Raw genomic sequence first — 22,719 nt, 5'->3', positions numbered from 1 at the left:
TTTAATATACTCTCCTGCCAGGTGTCCTACAACATTATAATTGAAGGGAAAACATACACGGTGAACTTAATGCAAAAGTAGGTGATCTACATTATTTTATCACCTGTATTTATTCTAATTGTTGTTTATAATTAATCCAGAATGTAGTTATTTTGTATTTTCAGATGTTCCTAGTAACTGGCTATTCATTTTTCTCTTATGCCTTAAAAAACTTCCAGTTTATACAATAAATATCTAGAAGTTGGACCTGTAGTGTATACTCCCATCTTCCTCCTTCTCAGTAGCACCAGATTTTTATTTGGCTATCCATGGATTTCATGAAACATTAGTTTTTATTTTTATTTTATCAGAACATAAATATGTCTTGTTTTTTTTTATGTCTTGTTTTTGAATCCCTAATATTCAGCTATTAATGAAAAGAACATCATGAATTTTAGGGTGGAAAGAATAGTGATAATTAAAAGAAAATTACTAACTGAAAAAAAAAGAAAATTACTTAGCATATCCTGTCAGAATGTACTAAGGACTTAGAATATATATTGTGATTAGCCAAACTCAATCCTATGCCAGCTGATGAATTGAGGAAAAAAATAGGTACATTATATTATGGAATAAAGAAAAATCAGAACTGTAGTGGTACTTTTTAAATGGTAAAAATAAGAATTTCAGAACTCTACATATGTATTTTTAAAACTCTGAAATTGTGTATTTTCTCCCCAAATTTTTACTTAAAATCCAGTTAATACATTCTATAATATTAATTTCAGGAGTAGAATTTAGTGATTCATCATTTACATATAATACCCGGTGCTCATCACAAGTGCCTTCCTTAATCCCTATCACCTATTTCACCTATCCCCTACCCACCTCCCTTCTGGTAAACATCAGTGTGTTCTCTATAGTTAAATCTATTTTATGGTTTGCCTGACTCCCTCTCTTTTTCCCTTATGTTAATCTGTTTGGTTTCTTAAATTCCACATTATAAGGGAAATCACGTGATATTTGCCTTTCTCTGACTGACTTATTTCGCTTAGCATAATATACTTTAGCTCCACTCAAGTCATTGCAAATGGCAAGATTTCATTCTTTGTTATGCCTAATATTTCATTGTTCATATATATATATATACATACACACACACACACACACATACATACAATGTGTATATATATATATATATATATATATATATATATATATATAAAACCTCTTCTTTATCCATTTATCAGTTGATGGACACTTGGGCTATTTCCATAACTTTGTGATAGTAGGCAATGCTGCTGTAAATATCGGGGTTCGTGTATCCCTTTATATTAGTTTTTTTGTATTCTTTGATAAGTAGCTAGTAGGGCTATTTCTGGATCATAGGGTAGCTCTATTTTTCACTGTTTAAGAAATCTTCATACTGTTTTCCAGATGGCTGCACCAGCTTGCATTCCCATCAACAGTTGAGGGTTCCTCTTTCTCCACATCATTGCCAACATCTGTTGTTTCCTGTATTGTTAATTTTAGCCATTTTGACAAGTGTGAGGTGATATCTCATTGTGGTTTTAATTTGTATTTCCCTGATGATAAGTGATATTGAGCATCATTTCTTGTGTCTGTTAGCTATCTGTGTCATCATTAGTTGAACTGTATATTCTATACTTTTTTTCTAATATAAAAAAAGATAGAGCTTAAGAGTATACTGCTATTCATAAGCTATCTTTTTTATATTAAGAAAAAAAGATACAGAACATACAATTAGTGAGAATGTAATTGATGAATTGAGTATTGCATACCCTACAATTAATGCTTTTATTTACATACAAAGTACACTTAAAAGCTATCACATAGTAGAACACAAAATCTTTTGAAGAGTAATCATATTCTCAATGACTAGCATGATAAAATTAGAACATAATTACAAATGCTTAATCAAAGAAAAACCAGCTTTTTGGAAAATAAAAGTCACCAAATAAATCTTGGCTCAAAAAATTCAAAATATTGTTGCAAAATATCAATAAAGTAATCACAAATAGAACTCAACTTTATATATATGACAAAATCTCTAATCAAAGTAAAATGTAAAACTTTGTGTTTTTTTTTCCTTTCATTTTATATGAACAGATGAGAATATAGTGATTAATACTGTGATGAAAGGAAGCAAAATAAAGTGTGGCCAGGGAATCCCTGCTGGTGGAGTCATGAAGCCTTCAGTGACCACTGTCTCTACTCAGGGTGTCTTGGCAGATAGTTGGCTTCAGGCTTAGCCAACAGTCTATATACAAACAGGGCGCTATCACTTGCACTCTCAACAGCCTATGAAGTTTTGGCTGTGTGCAGAGCTAGCAAAAATATGTGCCTTGTCACAGAAACTTGGCAATCCCCCAGGGATTAATATAAAAGAATTAGAACACCAATTTTATCATATTGCTCAAAGTTGTTCTTGCCAAAATCAGGAATGGATCTAGATTGGAATAGTGAGGATAATACTAAAGCAAACCTCATTTTATTGTGCTTCACACAGACTATATTTTTTACATAGTGAAGATTTTTGTGGCAACTGTAAGTAGAGCAATGGATTTATGGATGTTTCTGCTTCATTCCTGGTGGGTCCATTTATCTGGCTCCAATGTTTATATTATTCATTATCTCAGAGTTTCAGAAATGATGGGACCATTTGTAACCCATTCCACATCTGCATGAGCTGTAGTTTAGGGTTTTCATTTTTTTAAAAAGATTTTATTTATTCATAAGAGACACAGAGAGGCAGAGACAGACAGAGGGAGAAAGAAGCAGGCTCCTTGCAGGGAGCCTGATGTGGATCTTAATCATGGACCCTGTTGTTCACCAACAGCAGGCATTAATTTTTTTTCTCCTTCTGTTTACAAATTACTGAGAATATTTCTAGCTCCATGCTCTTTACTTGAAAGCCCACAATGTGTTCTCATGCCAGAGACTAAAGGGCATTTTAAAAAACTCCATCCCTAAGACACAATCTGGTTCAGATTCCGTACTAATTGGTAGTGTCACCTGCTTACTCTTTTAGCTGAAGCACTAGTCTTGCTTTTACTTTTTTGATCATTCTGTTTAAAGCAAGAATCAGTACACTTTTTGCAAAGGGCCAGATAGTAAACATTTTAGAATGAACTTCATCTGATCTTTCGTGTAGCCTCTCAATTCTGCCATTGTGAAAGCCAGCATAGGGAATATGCAAATAGATATACCTAGCTATATTCTAATATCACTAAAGTGATGGGCTGGGTTTGGCATATGGGCCATACTTTGTCAAACCACTTTATTGTTTAACGTGTAGTAACATATTAAAAAATGTATTAGTACGGTTAATTGGTCATTTCTGTGTGTTGAGAGTAGAAATGGAAATAAGGGATTGAATCTTCTCTCTTTCATAAAAATCACTACTAATTACCTTTATTTAATTAATTGTTGAAATATGTTTATGCAGTTAAATGAGTAATTATGTAGTGAACATTCCTGTATCCCTTTGACATCAAACACACATTGACTGACCTCCAAGAGCCAAATGGATATCATTTTCCATCTCTGTTATTTGTAACCACTTTCTGATCATTGTGATAATCATTTCCTTGATTTTATTTAATTATCCTAGTAATATATTTCTATTCTTTGTTTTGAATTTAAATGATGTACTCTTCTACAGCTTATTTTAGACACTCAAAATAATGCCTGTGAGATTTACCAATGTTGTTAAAAGTAATTTCAGTTTATTCATTTTTATTACTGCATAAGATCCAATTTCATGATTATACAACAATATATTCTGCTTTTTTGTGTTTTTTTTCTATTATGGAGATATTGCAAATATTCAAATATGAAAATTCATATATATATTCTTTGGTTCATGTGCACAAGATGTTCTATGATATATAACTAAAGATAGACTGGATTGTTAAATTACGTGCATTGTCATAATTATTAAGCAATTCTCCCGAAACATTATACTAATTTATATACCCCTCTGAATTGCATATTCTATTAATAATGGTAGATAGTTTAACTTTTCAATAACTATTGATTATATACTGACATCTTATTGTGATTTAATATGTATCTCTCTAAATGCAAGTAAGTCTGAATACTTTTTAAAATATATCATTTGGCTACTTGGATTGTCTTCTTTGTGAAGCACTATGTAAGACGTTTATACTTTTTAAAAAGTAATGTGTAATCTAACATTTTTGTTCCTATTTTTAGAATTCTTTCAACTTTTTGCCTAAAAGTCTTTAATTCATGATGTGTTTTTCAAATAACTTCTTTTATTTTATGCCTTCTGTTTTCACACTTATGACATTTTAGTAAAGAGAATTTTTCCTTTCTGAAAAATTTAGTTTTATGTAAAAAAAATTTCCTTTACTTCAGTCATCGCCTACATTATATGATTTTTGTATTATTGCTTTGCTTTTGACTTTTTTGTGCTTATTTTGACCTTTATTACTTCTGCAAGTGAATTCTAAAGTGATTATTCATCAACAATTTTATTTTCTAGTTTATAAACTTAAGGCTAACTTTTTTCTCCAAATACTTCTTAGCTCCCCCTCATATCTTTGAATGTGTAGAATTTTCTGTTTTACTATTAGCAAACATACTCAAGTTTACATTACATTAAATACTCAAGTTTATATTACATTACTGTATTTCTAAATATCAATACATGTGGCATTATTTTTTTCAGCCATTATAATCCTGCATACTTGTCAATCCCAATGAGATATTACTATTATTTTTTGTCCAGTCAATATTCTTTTATATTTAACAATAAATTTACTCAGTCTGGTGCTCTTCATTTCTTCCTGCATTTCATTTCTATGTGCAGTTAATTTATATATCTCTGGAATTCTCCATATTTCTGTTGTAAGTCTCTTTGTTTTTAATTATATTGGTTTGTGTTCATTGTTACATTTTTACCTAACCCTACTCTTAACTTTTTTTGCTGGAATAAATTCTAGGATGACATTTTGTAAATAACTTCAGTCTTCTAAAATTGTCATTTTAGTATCTTCTGATTTTCTTCATTTTTATTGACAAGGTAGTTATCAGTCTTACTGCTATTACTTTGAAGATAAAATCTTTTGTTCTTTTTTTGTCTTAATGCTTTGAAGATTTTATTTTGGTTTTCATTAGCCTTTTAAACAAATCAGATGTGCTTTTTCTTTGCTTTTATTACACGTGAGTTACATTGAGTTTATTGATTCTGTATCATCATTTTTGAAAAAAAAATTCGTTATTATTTTCAGAGAATTTAAGTTTAGCTCCTTGGCCACTCTGAATAATTTCCAATGTTGGCAAAAGATTTTACAGGGAGAGAAGCTATGTATTTGATATACTTCAAATGTTCATTATTTTCACTGGAGGGATACATGACATCAGGGGCTCTGCCTGTTTCTAGGCATCCCCAAGTAGCTTCCTTGCCCAAATATGGACATTTGGCCTTTTCTTTCTTTGCCAAAAAATGGTGTCCACATATCAACAGCTAAATCTCTTTATAGGACCTTCAACTCAGGATCTGTGTGTTTCTTGAAGCCCCACTCTACTGTGGGTCATAGTCTTTTTTGGTATGACAAAATTGCAAAAAATCTTGCTCCGCTTGTCAGTGGTTTGGCTCTTTGACCTTTTGCTTCAACAAATCCAGACTGCCATGGCAGTCACAGATTTGTATATTACGCTTAAATTAGGAAAATGAAATGGGATATCTACAATTACCCTTTCTCTTTATAGAGTCATTTCAAGAGTACGTGGGTGGCCCAGTAAGTTAAACATCTGCCTTGGGCTCAGGTCATGATCCCGGAGTCTTGGGATTGAGCCCCATGATGGGCTCCCTGCTCAATGGTGAGCCTGCTTCTCCCTCTTCCTCTGTGGCCCCTCCTATTTGTGCCCTCTCTCTTTCTGTCAAATAAATAAATAAATAAAATCTTTTAAAAATTTACAGAGCCATTTCGGCATATTCTTCCCATATTTATAAATAATATATTGCAATGTGAGATCTCCATCTAATCTGTTGAATTCTTGTCACATTAGTTCAATATTTAGTAACCATTTGCTATATTACAGATATTTTTCTAAGTGCTTAGGATGCACTAGTAAACAAAATAAACAAGAATCTCTGTTTATATTGTTATCAAATGAGATTATTGATGGTATTAATGTGGGAAACAAAGGCAAAGAAAAAATTAAATTTCCTTATTACCTATAGCCCACTGACAAATCCTTGAAACAGGCAGAGTGACATTCTTTGGGAAACTCATCTGCTTTGGCACTAATATTTGCTAGGGGCAAAAGGTAGTATTAGCCCGACCCCCCCCCCCCCCCGGGGATCCTGTAAGTCTACTTTAACCTACAAAAATTCCTTCAGAAACTTCCTTTATCACTACCCCACAAGATGTATATTGGCAGCCATGCCCCAAGTATATGACCCACTGATATACATCTGAAGGGTATCATGACTAAGGTTTTATTAGACAGTAATAAATGAACTTTTCCTAACAACAGCTAGCCCCTCAAGGTCTTGGAAACCTTGCTTTCGAATTTCTTAGAGACATAAGTCTACCCTGAATCCCATCCCAACTTGAAAGTATATAATTGGCCACTCCTCATGACCCTAGTTTAATTCTTTCTACCCATAGATCCTGACCTTGTGCTTTAATAAAATCACCTTTTTTCTACCAAAGAGGTCTCAAGAACTCTTGGCTGTCGGTTTCAAACCCTAACATCTTTCCTACATCAATAAAAATGAATGAATTAGGAAGAATGTTAGAAGGTGATAAATGCTTAAGCAAAATAGAGAGCAAAGTTAGAAGTGTTGTTTGAAAATCCTGTTTTGATAATTAGGAAAGTTGAATTTTTAAAATAAACTTGCCAAGATAAGCCTCACTGATAAGTTGTTATTTAAGTAAAGACTTGAAGTAGATAAGACAATAAACTGAGCTGAAGAACATCCCAGGAAGGGATGTTGCCTATTACTGTTTTTTTTTTTTTTCTTTAAGATTTTACTTGAGAGAGAGTGCACATGCAAGAGTAGGGTGAGAAACAGAAGGAGAAGCAGACTCCCCACTAAGCTCGGCAAATACTCAACCCACTGAGCCACCCAGGTGTCCCTTGCCTAGTGTATTATAAAATTAAAACAGCCTAGAGGACAGTATGATGGTAAAGTGAATGAGGAGAGGTCTGGACACCAGGATTTTTGAGTAAAATTAGAATAAAGTAATCTTTCTATTTCTCCCCTGACCCTGTCTACTCCTGTCTATAATAAATACAATACAATAAATATATTTTCAAAATAGGAGCTTAGAAAACAAACTTCCTATTAAATACTTTTTATCCTTATTTTACAGAGCTTTTTTGCCTCATAATTTTAGAGTTTATGGATATAATGGCACAGGAAGTATGAAGCCTCTTGAACAACAGTTTCAGGTATGATTTTACTGTCTGTTTTACCTTTACTATGTGAGTTCCTATGATTATGTAACTTAGGGTTCGCATATTGGAAAACAAAGGATTGTGAGTTATGTGTTGTTTTAAAATGAAGTTAACATTTACTTTTGATGATGCTGTAACTGAACTAAGATGGTTCTCTCCTTGGTGAGCTACAGATAGGGACTACACTGGGTGGTTGTCACACAAAGGAAACTATTTGCAACAAACAAGATCACAGGGAATAGCACCAAAGCCTAAGCAGGAGGGAGCAGGTTCTTTTTATTTTGTGTTTAGGGTGAATAATCAGAGAGGGAAAATTAGTTATCATGTGCAAAGGCAGGGATAAAGTTGTGCAGAAAATGTTGTGCAGATAAATGTTGTGCAGGCATGTTAGAAAACATGCCTATACATACATTTTTATGCTTGTTAATGAAGATTGTGTTCATCATGGTGTGGAGATTTTAACATAATAATGAAAAAGAGGTAAGTGTTGGACAAGGGGTTAGAGGCTATGGGGCATGCTCAGAGAGTCAGTATAAATGAGATGGAGTCTTGGGCTCTTATCATGGGTAGAGAATGCAGGGCCTTGTTTATTTTTGAAACAGCTCTGAGAGTTTTACTACAGATTTATTTCCTCTGATATTCTTAGGCTATTTCCGGGCCTGATAGAGATTCAGTTTTTGCATTCCTTTTGTTACCTTAAAATCCTTAAATACTGAGGTTTTTGCATTTCTTTATAATTCTGATACTTCCTAGGAAGCTCTGCAGGAAGTGTGCTTGGGCAAATACAGTGTGCTGGTGGGGATAAATTACAGAAAAAACCTGCCAGCCTAAAATGACTTCCCTTGGGTCACAAAAACTGTGTCTCGTTTTCTTTTTCTGAGAACCTCTAACCTTCTGCTTACAACGCGTCACAAGTTAGCCCTTATTACAAAGATGGTTAACCAAACCAAAAAGGATTGTGATTTCTTTAAGCTATTATTTCATGATGATGTATGTGCTTAAGTACAGGTAGCAGTAAGGTTGAAAATACCATGAAATACTTAAAATGAAAAAAAAAAAAAAACCCACAATTTGAATCAAGAAAGGTAAATCTGGGAAGAGAAGGAGAGTCCAAAGACTTGTCTAACATGTTCAAGGACTAAATAAATATACATGGAATTTCATATACATTTAAGAATATCTCATGTATTTGGACAGTTGAAGCTTTGTTTAATAGTGTCTATGCTTTGTTGTAAAAATAATCAAGAAACGTGCATAAAATTGCTAGGATGACCCATGTCTGATATACTGTTTTCTTTTTTCTTTCTCACTGCCCTACCAATTCTTATTGCTTTTTTTTTCTGTTTGTATTCCTGATTTCTGTGTAGTGAATCAACCAGTACTTTGAAATTAAAGCATTTTTGTTTAGACTAAGCTTTTAACAGAAGAAATAATAGATATGGTGAGTTGGTTTAAATTTTACGTGAGTCATCTACAGAAATACATAAATACTATGTGCTGTCAACGCTATACACACATACACACATAAATGTATGATACGTGTGTGTGGCATAAAAGCATGTATGTGCATGTGTGTGAGAGAGAGACCGAGTTGGAACCAGTGGGACAAAGAGACACCAGAGCTACAATATCCCATACCGGAATTTTATGTAATTCTGCCATTCCTAGCACTTACCTCTGCCCCTACATCCCAGGAGGTGACCATGAGAGATAAATGTATAATTTAAAAAACAAAGCAAAGAATACTTTATTGAAAACCTGAATGAAGTAGGTTGTTAATGCTGGCTTCAAATGTAATACATATATGGTTCCACATAGATAACTGATATTTGCCAAAACTGCAGGCCTATTTGTAGTGCAGGGAAAATCAGGAAAGTTTATTGAATTAGGTTAAAAGTGTAGGTAAATTTGTTTTTAATAAAATCTACAAGTGATTTTTATCCCTCAAAGTCATATTATCTTGGAAAATACAGACTTAGCTACAAAAGAACAGATTAGTCCATTAGACATAGAAAGAATTTATTTATTGCCTAGAGCTCACAAGTATAAGCCATTCATGAATGTGGACTTTACAATTTCCCTAGAACAAATAAATATTCATCATGTTATTAAAAGGTAAAATCACCAGGATAGCATAACAATTCGAAATTTGTATGCACATAAAAATAGATCTCAAATTACATGAGGCAGAAATTGGCAGAAATGAAAGGAGAAATATATAAATTATTAAAATAATTGAAGATTTAAATATTTTCTCAATAATTGATAGATGAAGAGGAAACAAATAGCAAATCTGGTGGATCTTGAGAGGAACTATCCATCATCTTCATCTAATCAACATTTATAGGAGATAACACAGAGTAGCAACAGTATACACATTCTTTTTAGTGCAAAAAGAACATTAAACAAGATGCGATAGAAGAAAACAGTGCAAGAAATGGCAATGATAAAAATAGAAAAAAACCAAAGAAGGAAATTGATTAATAATAATAATAATAATTTTTTGATTCCTCTGAAAATTCTATCATATGCTTACTTAAAAATGATTTTTTTACTTATTTATTTTTAACTTTTCCAAATATTTATAATGCTGATATAACTTACTGATTATTCCAAAAGATTAGAAATTTATCAATCTGAATTATATAAACCACCTTTGGAAGGAAGTAGAAAAAGCTGGTAGAAAGGTCCAGGTATTTTATTTTGATCTTATAAACTATGATTCGAACCGTTGAAACTCTACATGGGCCCACAATTAAAAAAAAAAAAAGGCAAAGTAATCTGTTATGATGATATGCTAATGAAAAAATTTTTAAAAAAAATAAGATACTGTTATAGTTCAATGTAAAGAAACCATATAGTAACTTAAACAGGGAAAATATTACATAAAGAATTATTAAGTGCAACAGAGACTGGATTAAAAAATAAGTAGAGAGAACTCTAAAATTAACGTTGGAATACCAGATACAAGAAGCAGCCAGCAACCCTAGAACTGGGATAAAGAAGACAGTCTTGTTATCCCAGGGCTGCGATCCAAACCTTGTTAGAAGAGGCACAACTGTGCCTCTCTTCATATACATTTAAGAATATCTCATGTATTTGGAACACTTAAAGCTGAAGAGCAGGAAGCCACAATGGTGCTGTACCCATAAGTATTGCCATAGAATTTCTTTTTGGAACTTTCTGGAAATCTGTTTAAGGTAGTCAGGAAAGCTGTTCACCAAGCAGTATCTCACAAAACTACTCTGCTACAAAAGGAAAGGGATCTGAATCATGAAAGGAAACTACTGGTTGATGGGTGCTAGTGACCATCATGCACTAAAGGATCTGTGTACTGGAGAATCATCAAGTACTGAGGGATCCTGGTGGTACAATGAGCAGGACACTTACAGGAGCTTTCCAAACCAGCACACTGGAACCAGGAAACAAAGCTCTCTTCTCATGCTCTCTTACATGCTCTTCTGGCAAATCTCCAGTGCCTCTTGGCAAAGGAAAAAATAATTTAGGAGCCTAGATTTACTTGCACAAAGCGGATAAAAGATTTATTAGAAGCTGAGTGCCAATACATCAATAATTGATAAAGTCTACAACTTTGACTAGTCAGGCTTCATTTGCACACATTTGAACTCTGGTAAAACAACATATTTACCCTATATTTCTATTTAACAAGATTCAGCTACCCTTTTTACGAGTGAAGAAATTCCCACTCTTCCCTTCAATTGAGGATAAAAAGAATCACAAGAGCCATTGTGATCGTTAATTAATGCTATGATAACTAGAGATTAAATTGTGAAGTTAACTTTCAACAACTTGTAGATAAACCAATAGGAAGAAGGAAAAAGAAAATGGTTAGCTCATACAAATAAACACATATGTATACATATAAGAAAAAAAGAGAAAATATGCAAAGGCACTATTTTCTTGATTTCTGTATTAAGTTATAATTGCTGTCTATGGCTTTTCCTCCCTATTACCTATTCCTTGTTCCCATTGCTTTCACCCAGAACCTTAGCTTGTTATGGATATTAATCAAGCAGAATAGAGTAAATCTTTATTGCATCTTTAACTATACTTTCTTTTGGTTGCTGTAATAATCAGCTGGGTTCAAGTCATAGCCCTTCTTGCTTTTATTGGTAAAGATAACCAATTTCCCTTTGATATTCAGAGTCAGTCACTCCAACTACTAGATTAGCCTTTGTTTAGTGAAATAAGAATCTGAACACATCCAGTTGGAAGTTTTCATCTTCCAAATTAGTGGAACTGTTTTTATGTCCCTGCTATGTACTGTTTTATGTAAGGACAAATTTCCTTACTGAGATGGAATGCAAAAATTCTAAAAGATTATTTGGTATAATCGTGAGAGGAGACATTCCCACCTCAACACTATTTCCTGAACCCACATATTCCATCAGAAAACCATGATGATCTCTGGTTCAAATATAACCCTAGCCTTTTAGAGTACCAACTGGCATGGTATATGACTATTAAGGAACCTAGGGAATCTTCCAACCAGACTAGCTGCTTTCAACTGATAGAGTTATATGGTAAAGTTTATGTTAATCTCAAGCACATAAACCCATTAATGCACTTTATTTGTTGAGAAATAAGTTTCTGTATCAAACTCAGGCTATTATAAAGATTTGTCATTTTTATTTAATTTTTTAAAGAGTCACATTTTGGTTTTATTGATTTATTTTTTATCTGTTCTTATTTATTTATTTACTCTAATCTTTATTATTTCCTTTCTTCTGTTTGATGTAGATTTAGTTTCTTTTCTTTTTTTTTTTCCCCATGTCCTAGGTGGGTGGTTAGGATATTAATTTAAGATTTTTTTCTTTCTTGGGCACCTGGGTGGCTCAGGGTTGAACATCTGCCTTTGGCTTAAGTTGTGATCTCAGGGTTCTGGGATTGAGTCCCGCATCAGGCTCCTTACAGACAGCCTGCTTCTTCTTTGGCCTATGTCTCTGCCTCTCTCTCTCTCTCTGTCTAATGAATAAATAAAATATTTAAAAAAAGAAAAGATTTTCTTCTTTCTTAATATATGCGCTTATCCACATAAATTTATCTCTAATTTAACTACCTACCATACTTTTTAGTATGGTATACCTTCATTTTAACTTACTTTAAAGTATTTTGTGGATTCAGGTTTATTTGTTCTTTGACCCATAGTAGGTTATTCATTTCCACATATTTGTGAGTTTTTCCAAATTTTTGTGTAAACGAGTTTGAATTTCATGCTATTTTAGGAACATATTTTTATTATTTATATACTTTTAAATGAGGCTTTTTTATGGCCTAGCATATAGTCTATCCTAGAAAATGTTCTGTGTATACATAAGAAGAATGTATATTCTGTTGTTATTGTTATTTGGTGGAGTGTTTAACAGATGTCTGCTAGGCTTCATTGATTTATGCTGTTTTCAAGCTTTATATCTTCTTGTTGATCTTCTGTCTAGTTGTTCTATCCATTACTGAATGTGAAATAGAAAAAGAAAAGTTTCCAACTATGATTGTTGAATTGTCTATTTCTGCTTTTAATTTTACCTAGTTTTTTTTGCTTTGTGCATTTGGTGTTCTGTTATTTGGTGCACATGTGTTAAAAATGTTATATCTTCCTGATGTGTTGAAACTTTAATAATTCTAGAATGTTACTCTTCATTTCTAGTAAAAAAATTTTTTTTAAGTCTATTTTATCTGATTTGCTTGGGGATGCTATTTCATGATACAACTTTTTTCATTCTTTTATTCTCCATCTATTTGTATCTTTGAATTTAAAGCATGGTACATGTTGACAGATTATAGATTTGTCTTGTTTTTTACTTTTTCTGACAATCTCTACCTTTTATTGATAGTCTCTATTGGATATGATATTATCATACATCTATTTTTAAATCATGGTTTCCTTCAATAATTCTTTGAACATAATTATAATGTCTCCTTTAAGTTTTTTTCCTATTAAATCTAATATCTGGTCACTTTCATAAGTAGTTTCTACTGCTTGCTTTTTTTTTTTTTATACTAATGAGTTCCTTAGATCTTGTGGAAATAAGCAAAACCAAACAATGAGAATAAGTGAAGACTACTTATTCAAAGCTTGCCAGAGTGAGAGAGTTGAATCTTGGCAGACACTCAAAAGCAGGAGGAAAGTAGGAAAGGTTTATGAAGTGGGAGAACTTGGCTCTTGTCTTACAGAGTCAAAAAATGAATCTCATGGAGAAATGAGAGGAGTAAAGGAATAGAAGTTTATTAAGCAAAGATACAGAGAAAGCTCTCAGAAGTGAAAGGGATCCTGACAGGGTTGCCACTGAGGGCTTTTTCAGCTTGCCTCTTATAGAAAACCTCATTAGAAAGTTGATGGACTTGGGATTTCTTGAGCCATTTTGAATGAATGACATATGATTGTTTTGAGTCTTGGTGATTACTTGGTAGATGTTAAAGGAAGATACTCCCTAGCATTTTGGGGCTAGGGGGCTGGATTTACTTCCTATCTCTGTTTTTGTTGCATCTCAATGTCCTTGGGATTTATGGGAACCTGACTCGGGGGGGCCTTCTCTTATCTTTCCCTGCCTAGCCCTATCTGTCCCTATCTCATTCATATGATAGAAAAAAGGGAAAGCTTCATGAATCCCTGATTAGAGGTTGTTGGCCTGAGGAAGGTGTAGGCTAACTAGAAATGGTGAAGTATTTTATGTTTTATGTTTAGGAGTACATATTTAATTTTCTCTGCTTGGTCCTAAATTGGAAGGAGAGACAAAAAATTAGGTAAGCTGAAAGTTTTTAATCAAGTCTTGATTATCTGGGGGTGACTGTTATATAAGTTATTGTTCGGCTTCCTGGATTATTACTGGAGATAGCAATATGAAATCTGATTTGCAGTGGGCTGGCTTTCTGGGCTATTTATTGTCAACAATGGGATTGGTTTTCTGGACAGGTTACTGAAGGACTATTTTTAATATTTGGTCTGGCCTTTGTCCATTTGTATATTCAGTCTCTGAATCTGTAATTGTAGTTTTTCACTGAATTTGGGGAAGTGTTAGCCATTATCTCTTCAATATTTTTCTACCTATTTTTTTCTTTCCATTTCTCAGAAACTCCAATTAAGCATATGTTAGATAATATAGCCTTACTGGTAGCTGCAACTATATTTAATTTTTAAAGTCCCTTTTTTTTCTCAATTTTCTTTCAGATTTGATAATATCTTATAGATCCATACTCTTTTTTTTAACCTTTTCTTTTACCTTCTTTAATGTGCAGTAAAACCTATCCTGTACATTTCATTTTAAATATATTTTTTGTTCTAAAATTTAGAGTTGGCATTTGTATAACGCTTATTTCTTTGCTGAATTTGCTTATTGTTCTCAAACTTTCCTTTATATTTTTGATCACATTTTTAATACTGATTTAATGCCTTTTTTTTTCCTCTACTAATTCCAAAATCCTGACTTATTTCAGGGTCAGCTCTCTTTTGGATTGTTCTCTTGACTAGGGGCCACGTTTTTCTTTTATTCATATATACAATATTTTAAAATCATATACTAGCCATATTCAATGATACATTGGAGCTTGTGACTTTTTTTTTTTTTTTTATTCTTGCTATTGCAGACAAATAACTAGACGGGAACCAGTTTCCAAACTCTACTCTTGAGTTTGGAGACAACCAAAAAGCTCTCCTTAGTTCTTCCATTTTTTTTGGTTTTAGTTTCTACTAAACTATTTTCATAAAGTGTCAATTTAGTTGTAAGTAAAAAACCTACACCTGAGTTAATAGCACACATTTTTAAAGCCTGATTCTGTGCCTCCTCCTTTCTTGAATATCATATCTCATTTTCTAGACACTTTCAAACTCTGGTCAATAATTTGGGTTTTTTTGTTGAAATATTATGCTGACCTGACTTGAGGAGTGCCCTCAAGTGAAAACCATTACAAATGCAAATCTTAAAAAAATGCAGTTTTGTTTCTAGTGAGGATTCCCTGTCCCCCTCCTTTACCTTTTTGCTTTATTATCAGTGAGAGTTAATGCAAGTTAGTTGGCCATTGTACTCAAGTAATTCTGAAAAGAACAAATTATCTTTTGGATTCAATTTTTTAACCTCTATCCTGCAAAATTAAGTCAAGAGAGTGTGGAAAAAAAGTTTTTGATGATTTTTACTTTGACCCTAGTGACTGCAAATGTCATGTGTAATTTATAACAGGAAAATTTTTGGATAATTGAATCAAATGCTCAAGGAATAATCTTATAAATCTATTTTGGAAATAATGAGTAATTGACACATATATGCAAATAAACATATATGTTTTAAATATTTGAAAATATTTCCTTTAACATGAATTGTTCTAATGAATTATGCTAATAGAGGTATCTTTATTTTTCAGAATTTTTGCTACTACCAAGGGTATATTGAAGGTTATCCAAATTCTATGGCCATCGTTAGCACATGTTCTGGACTCAGGTTCGTTATATAATTTTATGATTACAAAGTAGAACCGTGTTTTAGAAATTTTTAATTTTTTAATTTTTAATTTTTTATTTATTTTTTATTTTTTATTTTTTTAGGGAGAGAGCAGAAGTGGGGAGGAGCAGAGGGAGAAGGCTGAGCATGAAGCCTGCCACAGGGGGCTCCATCTCATGACCCTGAGACCATGACCTGATCGAAAACCAAGAGTCAATTGCTTAACAGACTGAGCCACCCAAGGGCCCCCCAAATTTTTAAATTCTTAAAAATTATATTCAGGAGTTTTAAAGTGAGGCATGGCTTATTGTAGAAAACTGTCAGTGGAAAAGCATAATATGCAAATTCTTGTTATGTCTCCTACTCAATCTTGAATTGAGATTTTTGATATATTTGTAAACTATAAAATATTAATGGCTAAATGAATACCAATTATGTTACAATTCTTGCCATTCAGTGAGTTTGTGGACATTCAGTAACTCTTTCCTACTTTACCATCTAAGACTGACTCAAAATAATCTACATACTATTAAACTCATTCACTGTCATTTTCTTATTTATTTATTGTATTGACTTTAAAAATGCATTATTTTATTTATTTACTTATTTTTTGATATTTGTAGGGGCTTACTACAGTTTGAAAATGTAAGTTATGGTATTGAGCCCTTGGAGCCTTCAATTGGTTTTGAACATGTGGTTTATCAAGTAAAACATAAGAATAAAGGTGTTTCTTTATATGCTGAGAAGGATATTGAGTCAAGAGAAATGTCCCATAAAATACAAAGTATAGAGGTAGGTGATTGAGTAAACTATATGATTACTATGCAGCAATATAAACAATGTATTTTTCTAATGTACAAATTATTTACATTAACATACATTACAGACTGGATAGATAGATAGATATACCAGAAACTTCATGACCTCTATTGTAAGCCTTAAAACTAGTATTCAATTTATTAGAACTACAACCTGGCATTTTCCACTGTTAGTAGCATGTTTTCTTGTGATCTAGATCTTTATTGTCTGCAGATGCACTCCTTTCTCCATATTTATTATGCCAAAATTTTGATATAATTAACACAAAAGCAATTCACATAAATATTGAAGATACATATCCAGGGTCCTGAAGAGAGTCACCAGCATCTTTAAAGGCGACAGCCTCATGAGAGACCATTACATTTTCCTCAAGAAAGACAGGGTTAATCTTCTTATACAGGAATGGAGAGATTGCTTCTACTAGAAAAGAAGATTCATCAGAATTTAGGGGTTCAGTGAACTCGAGCTTCATCAGAGTCTTCCCATATGTTTTTATTCCAATTTTCAAGATCTTATTCCTTCCCAATTATGTCCACATTTTAATAGTAGACACATGTAACATTGGAAATTCAATTTGCATAATATTTCATCCATTCATATAAATGAGATTGAGTTTTGTTTTCAACAATCTCAGCTCAGCAAATACAGTAGTTAAGGATTTCTTTCAGGGCAGACATTTCTACAGAGAAACATAACCAACAAAATGCATGTAATATATGTATGATTGGATGAGGTCCAATCATTTTGAAGGGTAATCTGCTTTACTCAAAGTCCCCCAATAAAAATGTTTATCTTCAAAACTACCTTCACAGAAACATCTAGAATAATGTCTAACTACAAATCAGGGCATTGTAGCCCAATCAAGTTGACAGATAAAACTATCCACCACACCAGAGTTAGAAAAATCATTACTATATTTCTTCTAAAACTTTTATTATTCAATCTCTTACATTTTAATATATGATACATTTTAAGTCAATTTTTTGAATGGAATCAGATAGAGTTCTAAATTCATCATTTTTTATTTGGAATCTAGTTTTCCCAAAAAATTTTTTTATTGAAAAAAATATACGTTGTTCCACTGAATTTTCATTTTTTTTTTCACCCAAAGGACAGTTGATCATAAATGTTTGGAATTATTTCTGCACTTGCAGTTATGTTTCATTGATCTTTATGTCTATTCATATACCAGAACCACATTTTATTTTTTTTTAACCACTATACCTTTGAAGTATGCTTTGGAATTAGTAGATGTACACTCTTCAGGGATGCTCTTTTATGAAACTGTTTGGCTACTTTGGGTAGTATTCATTTCCAAATAAATTTAAAATTTTATTTATTTTAATTCCCTTAAAAAGCCAGATGGGATTTTGTTGATTTTGTAGATTTCTCTGGGAAATATTGCCATTTAACAATATTAATTCTTTCTATCTGTGAACATTGAGTAGCCTTTGGCTATTAGGTTTTAATTTCTTTTGCAATGTTTTATACAGTTTAGTCTTCAAGTTGTCATCAAAATTTCTTTTGTGAAATTTATCTCTACATTTTTTATTGAAATACTATTGCACACTTAATTTTTATTGCAAACTTCTTCTTTTGCAATTAAGATGCCTTCCATTTATTTTTAATTGCTAAATTGCCCTGGTTAGCACATCAAGTATAATGTTGAATTAGTGAGAAGAGATATCTTTGTCTTTTTCCAATCTTAGGAGGAAAGGATTCAGTCCATTGCCATTAAGTTTGATATGGATGGTGAAATAAAATAAAAACTCTCTAGAACTTTTTACTCACTTTACTCCCTGATAAAACTCTCCAGTTTTCCATTCTATCCCACTTTTTCTGACTTTTCCTTATGCATTCACATTTTAGATACTGATATTTTTCATGTTATATCTCAGGTTTTCATTTGTTTGTCATGTATTTTTCCATTGATTTATCTACTGTGATTTACAGATCTGCCACTCTCTTTCAAGTTTTTTTCTTGAGTAATCCCAAGATAAAATATACAAACACACATTATCTATCTACCTACTTATCTATCTACCTATATCTATCTATCATTTATGTATCTATCATCACTTATCTTCATGTCCCATCTTACTCCCTGAATATTTGTATTAATGACCTTTGACAATTTTTAAACTTAAATCTTTAACCTATCCATGTTGCAATTAGATCATCAGGTAGTATTATGTGATTTTCTTGCTTAGATATAATTCTTTAGCATTTACTTGACTAAAGGAAACTTTCCTGCATTTGGAGATATCTTTATATAACATATATCTAAGCAAATTGTCTCTGTATATGGCTACTTTCTCTTATTAAATAAAATGGCTTTAGAGGTCTTTTGAAATCAAATATCTACTCACTTTTCCAACACACACAATTCCTGGCATTATTTTATGCATTTTTGTCTTAAATTTTTATTTGTTTAGGATGAACTGTGTATTTTTTCTGCATACAAGCTTATTGCTCAGTAAATGAATAAATTATTATTAACTGAATATTACCAATCCCAATCTCAAGTATGACAATGATCAAAAATTAATTCAGGGTATGTTAAGCAACACTAATATTCATTAAAACAAAACAAAACAAAACAAAACAAAAACAGATTTGAATCTTTCAATCCATTAATACATTATTTTTCTCAATTAATTTAAATGTTTATTTTATTTTTATCCTCCAGTAAAATAGTGTTATTTTCTTGTTTAGGGACTTTAATAAAAGGATAGAATCCTATATGCAAGACTGTTATGCAAAATTTAGTGCTTAATTTTGGAAGAAATGACAAGAAAGCAGTAAACCATAAGGGGATTTCATCAGCATTTTTTATTTTTATTTTTATTTTTTAAATTTTTTAAAAAATGTATTTATGATAGGCACACAGTGAGAGAGAGAGAGGCAGGGACACAGGGGGAGGAAGAAGCAGGCTCCATGCACCGGGAGCCCGACGTGGGATTCGATCCCAGGTCTCCAGGATCGCAGCCTGGGCCAAAGGCAGGCGCTAAACCACTGCGCCACCCAGGGATCCCTCATCAGCATTTTTGAAATGAAACCCTCAAATCTCCAAAAGTTGGGCTAAGAAAGAATTTTAAAGTGAGGGGGGGAAAATGAGTAATCAATCCTAAAGTTTTCTATCTGACCTTTCTCAACTTTTCTTTTTCCTTTAAATTACTAAAATCATCACTCTTTTCATCTTTATTAAATCCCCAGATTTGTTGTTCCCTCCTTAATTATTCTCTTTCTATGTTAAAGAAAAACAGTTTAAAATGCAATGGTTTTGAACTTTCAAAGGATTAAATATCAGTGTAAAGAAGAAAAAATGCAGACACTAAAATAAACATGACAAAATTTTCCTCAATTTCTGATATTTGATTATCCTTTTCTGCTTCCAAATATTTTTCAGTGCATATAGACGATATGCTATTTTAGTAACAAAATATTTTGAATTTTCCACACTTATAGTCTCAAAGTGCTTGCAGCATCTGTCTCACATGTGCGTTCCTCCTTCATGAAAAATAATGATGAATAAAAGTAACATTTTATTAATAGTAATTATAACAATTATTACTTTGTCCTCATTTTGGGAAAACAATCTAAGTCACATAAATGATAAGCAAGATTTGAAATACCGTTAGGCTTCACATTTATGCCTAATTTAACTACTATGATCTAAGTGGATCACATCATACTCAGAATATACATCTTGAAATATCTGTGATCTGATTTAAGAAAGTTTGTCATTTTAATTATTTGTTGGCGAACATTTTTTTAAAATTATTTGGCTAACGTTTTTCTGAAGTAAATTATACAAAAATTACTTTATCTTTCAAATGATATCTCATTCTTTTAGATAGAGATGTGTCCTCACTCCTTTGGGGTATAGGAAAAAAAAAGAGGACCACACGCTACAGTATAATAGAATTTTTAAGCTAATTAAACACACATATTTTGTAATGGAAAGTCAATAGAAAAGTTTCTTTAGAGAAAATAATATGAATAGCCCAGTACCAATGAGAAGTTGCCCACTGGAAGTAATGGAAAGCTTTTCTTGAGTAAATTGAATATTTGATCAAATGCAAAAGAAGTGACAAAGGCAAAATTTCTGAAAATGATTCAATGATAGCAAGTTTTGATTATATTATCTAATTCTTTTTTTATATATAAAAGTATATTTTGTGACACTGAATTCATGAGGTAATGATATATATTAAAATATTTAAGTAATACTTCTATTTTGATATAAAATTTTTGTTTTTTTTCAGCCACTTTCTGAGTTCTCTCAGTATATAGAAATGCATGTTGTAGTTGAAAAGAATTTGGTAAGTATATTTTGATTTATTTGTTTTATGTCCATTTATATTAGCAATGAAGGTTTATAAGAAATTGGAATAAATTTTTAAGAAATGACAATAAATGACTACTTTTGCTTTATATCTGTTTTAATGTATTTTAAATTATTAGTATTGTTAATAAGTTGGAAATCAAATCTCTATCAATTTATTCTTAGTTTTACATAATTGACGTAAATTAAAACCATTGCTACCTTTAGAATAGTTTCTTAGTAATTTTTATTTATCCCTCTCATCTTCCTAATGCTTGGAAATGTCTAATTATTTTACTATCTCCATAGTTTTGTTTTTTTCTGAATGTCATATAATTGAAAATTAGACTATGTAGCCATTACAAACTATTTTCCTCACCTTAGTATATGTTTTTAACTTTACTCCATGCCTTTTCATGGCTTAATAGTTCATTTCTTTTCAGCACTGAATAAAATTCTATTGTCTGAATATACCACAATTTATTTATTCACTCAGCTACTGAAGGATATCTTGGTTGTTTACAAGTTTTGAAAATTGTGAACCAAACTGCTAAAAACATCCATGTTCAGGTCTTTGTGTGGGCATAAGTTCTGACTCCTCTGGGTAAATACCAAGGAGTATTATTGCTAGATCATATGGTAAGAGTTTGTTCCATTTTGTAAGAGACTGCTAGACTTTCTTCTAAAGTGAATGTACCATTTTGCATAAATGCAAAATGCACTTTAAATATGTCATCCCATTGTCTTCTGACCTCTGAGGTTTCTTCTTTTTTTTTTTTTTCATTTTTTTCTCTTCCCTTCTCTTCTCTTCTCTTCTCTTCTCTTCTCTTCTCTTCTCTTCTCTTCTCTTCTCTTCTCTTCTCTTCTCTTCTCTTCTCTTCTCTTCTCTTCTCTCTCATTTTTATCCTCCAGTAAAACAGTGTTATTTTCTTGTTTAGGGACTCTCTATAGGAGATATGAATCTCCTATAGGAGAATCTCTATAGATAGAATCTCTATAGGAGATATGTGATATCTCCTCCCTCTCCTCTCCCCTCCCCTCCCCTCCCCCCCCCTCTTCTCCTCTCCTCTTCTTTTCAAGAGAGACACAGAGGGAATAGGGAAAGGAGCAATGAGACAATCTTAAGCAGACTCCACATTTAACATGGAGCCTGATCCGGGGCTTGATCTCACAACCCTGAGGCCATGACCTGAGCTGAAATCAAGAGTCCAATACTTAACTGACTGAGCCACACAGTTGTCCCTGGTGTCTGAGATTTCTGATGAAAAATTGACTGATAATTTATTATTACTTCTCTCTTGCTGCTTTCAATATTCTATATTTATCTTAACTTTGATAGTTTGGTTGTAATGTCTTTGATTATAAAGTGTATTGATGTGATGCCCTTTGGATTTATCCTTCTTATTGTTGTTGAGCTTCCAGGATTTATAGTTTCATGTGTTTCATCAAATTTGGGAAGTTTTTGGCCATTGTTTCTTCAAAAAACTTCTTTATTAGGGACTTCCATAATTCATATATTGTTCTGCACAATAGTATCTTATAATTATTTTTTTTCTCTCTGATTCTTAGACTCAGTAATTTCAATTATTCTATTCTTGAGTCCGCTGATTCTTATGTCTCTTCAAATCTACTTTTGAACCATTCTAATGAATTTCAATTCACTTATTGCATTATTCAACTCCAGAA

At 32.2% G+C, this 22,719-nt stretch overlaps 1 protein-coding gene across 7 annotated transcripts in view; it reads left to right on the top strand.

Moving 5' to 3' along the window:
• Nucleotides 1-22,719, top strand: part of ADAM2 (ADAM metallopeptidase domain 2) — a 131,190-nt gene that overhangs the window by 5,716 nt on the left and 102,755 nt on the right. For 4 of the 7 annotated variants that reach the window (XM_038560011.1, XM_038560008.1, XM_038560006.1 and 1 more), the window contains exons 3-6: nucleotides 7,353-7,431; nucleotides 15,811-15,887; nucleotides 16,511-16,679; nucleotides 20,975-21,031. In XM_038560011.1, coding sequence (XP_038415939.1) covers nucleotides 7,353-7,431; nucleotides 15,811-15,887; nucleotides 16,511-16,679; nucleotides 20,975-21,031 — 382 coding nt within the window. Of the gene's footprint in view, nucleotides 1-21; nucleotides 78-7,352; nucleotides 7,432-15,810; nucleotides 15,888-16,510; nucleotides 16,680-20,974; nucleotides 21,032-22,719 lie in introns of all 7 variants that reach the window. The other 3 variants (XM_038560007.1, XM_038560012.1, XM_038560010.1) reach the window with 2 other exon arrangements.

This window comes from Canis lupus, chromosome 16 (assembly GCF_011100685.1).
Source record: "Canis lupus familiaris isolate Mischka breed German Shepherd chromosome 16, alternate assembly UU_Cfam_GSD_1.0, whole genome shotgun sequence".
NCBI lineage: Eukaryota > Metazoa > Chordata > Mammalia > Carnivora > Canidae > Canis > Canis lupus.
This window is presented reverse-complemented; position numbering and strand designations above follow the sequence as displayed.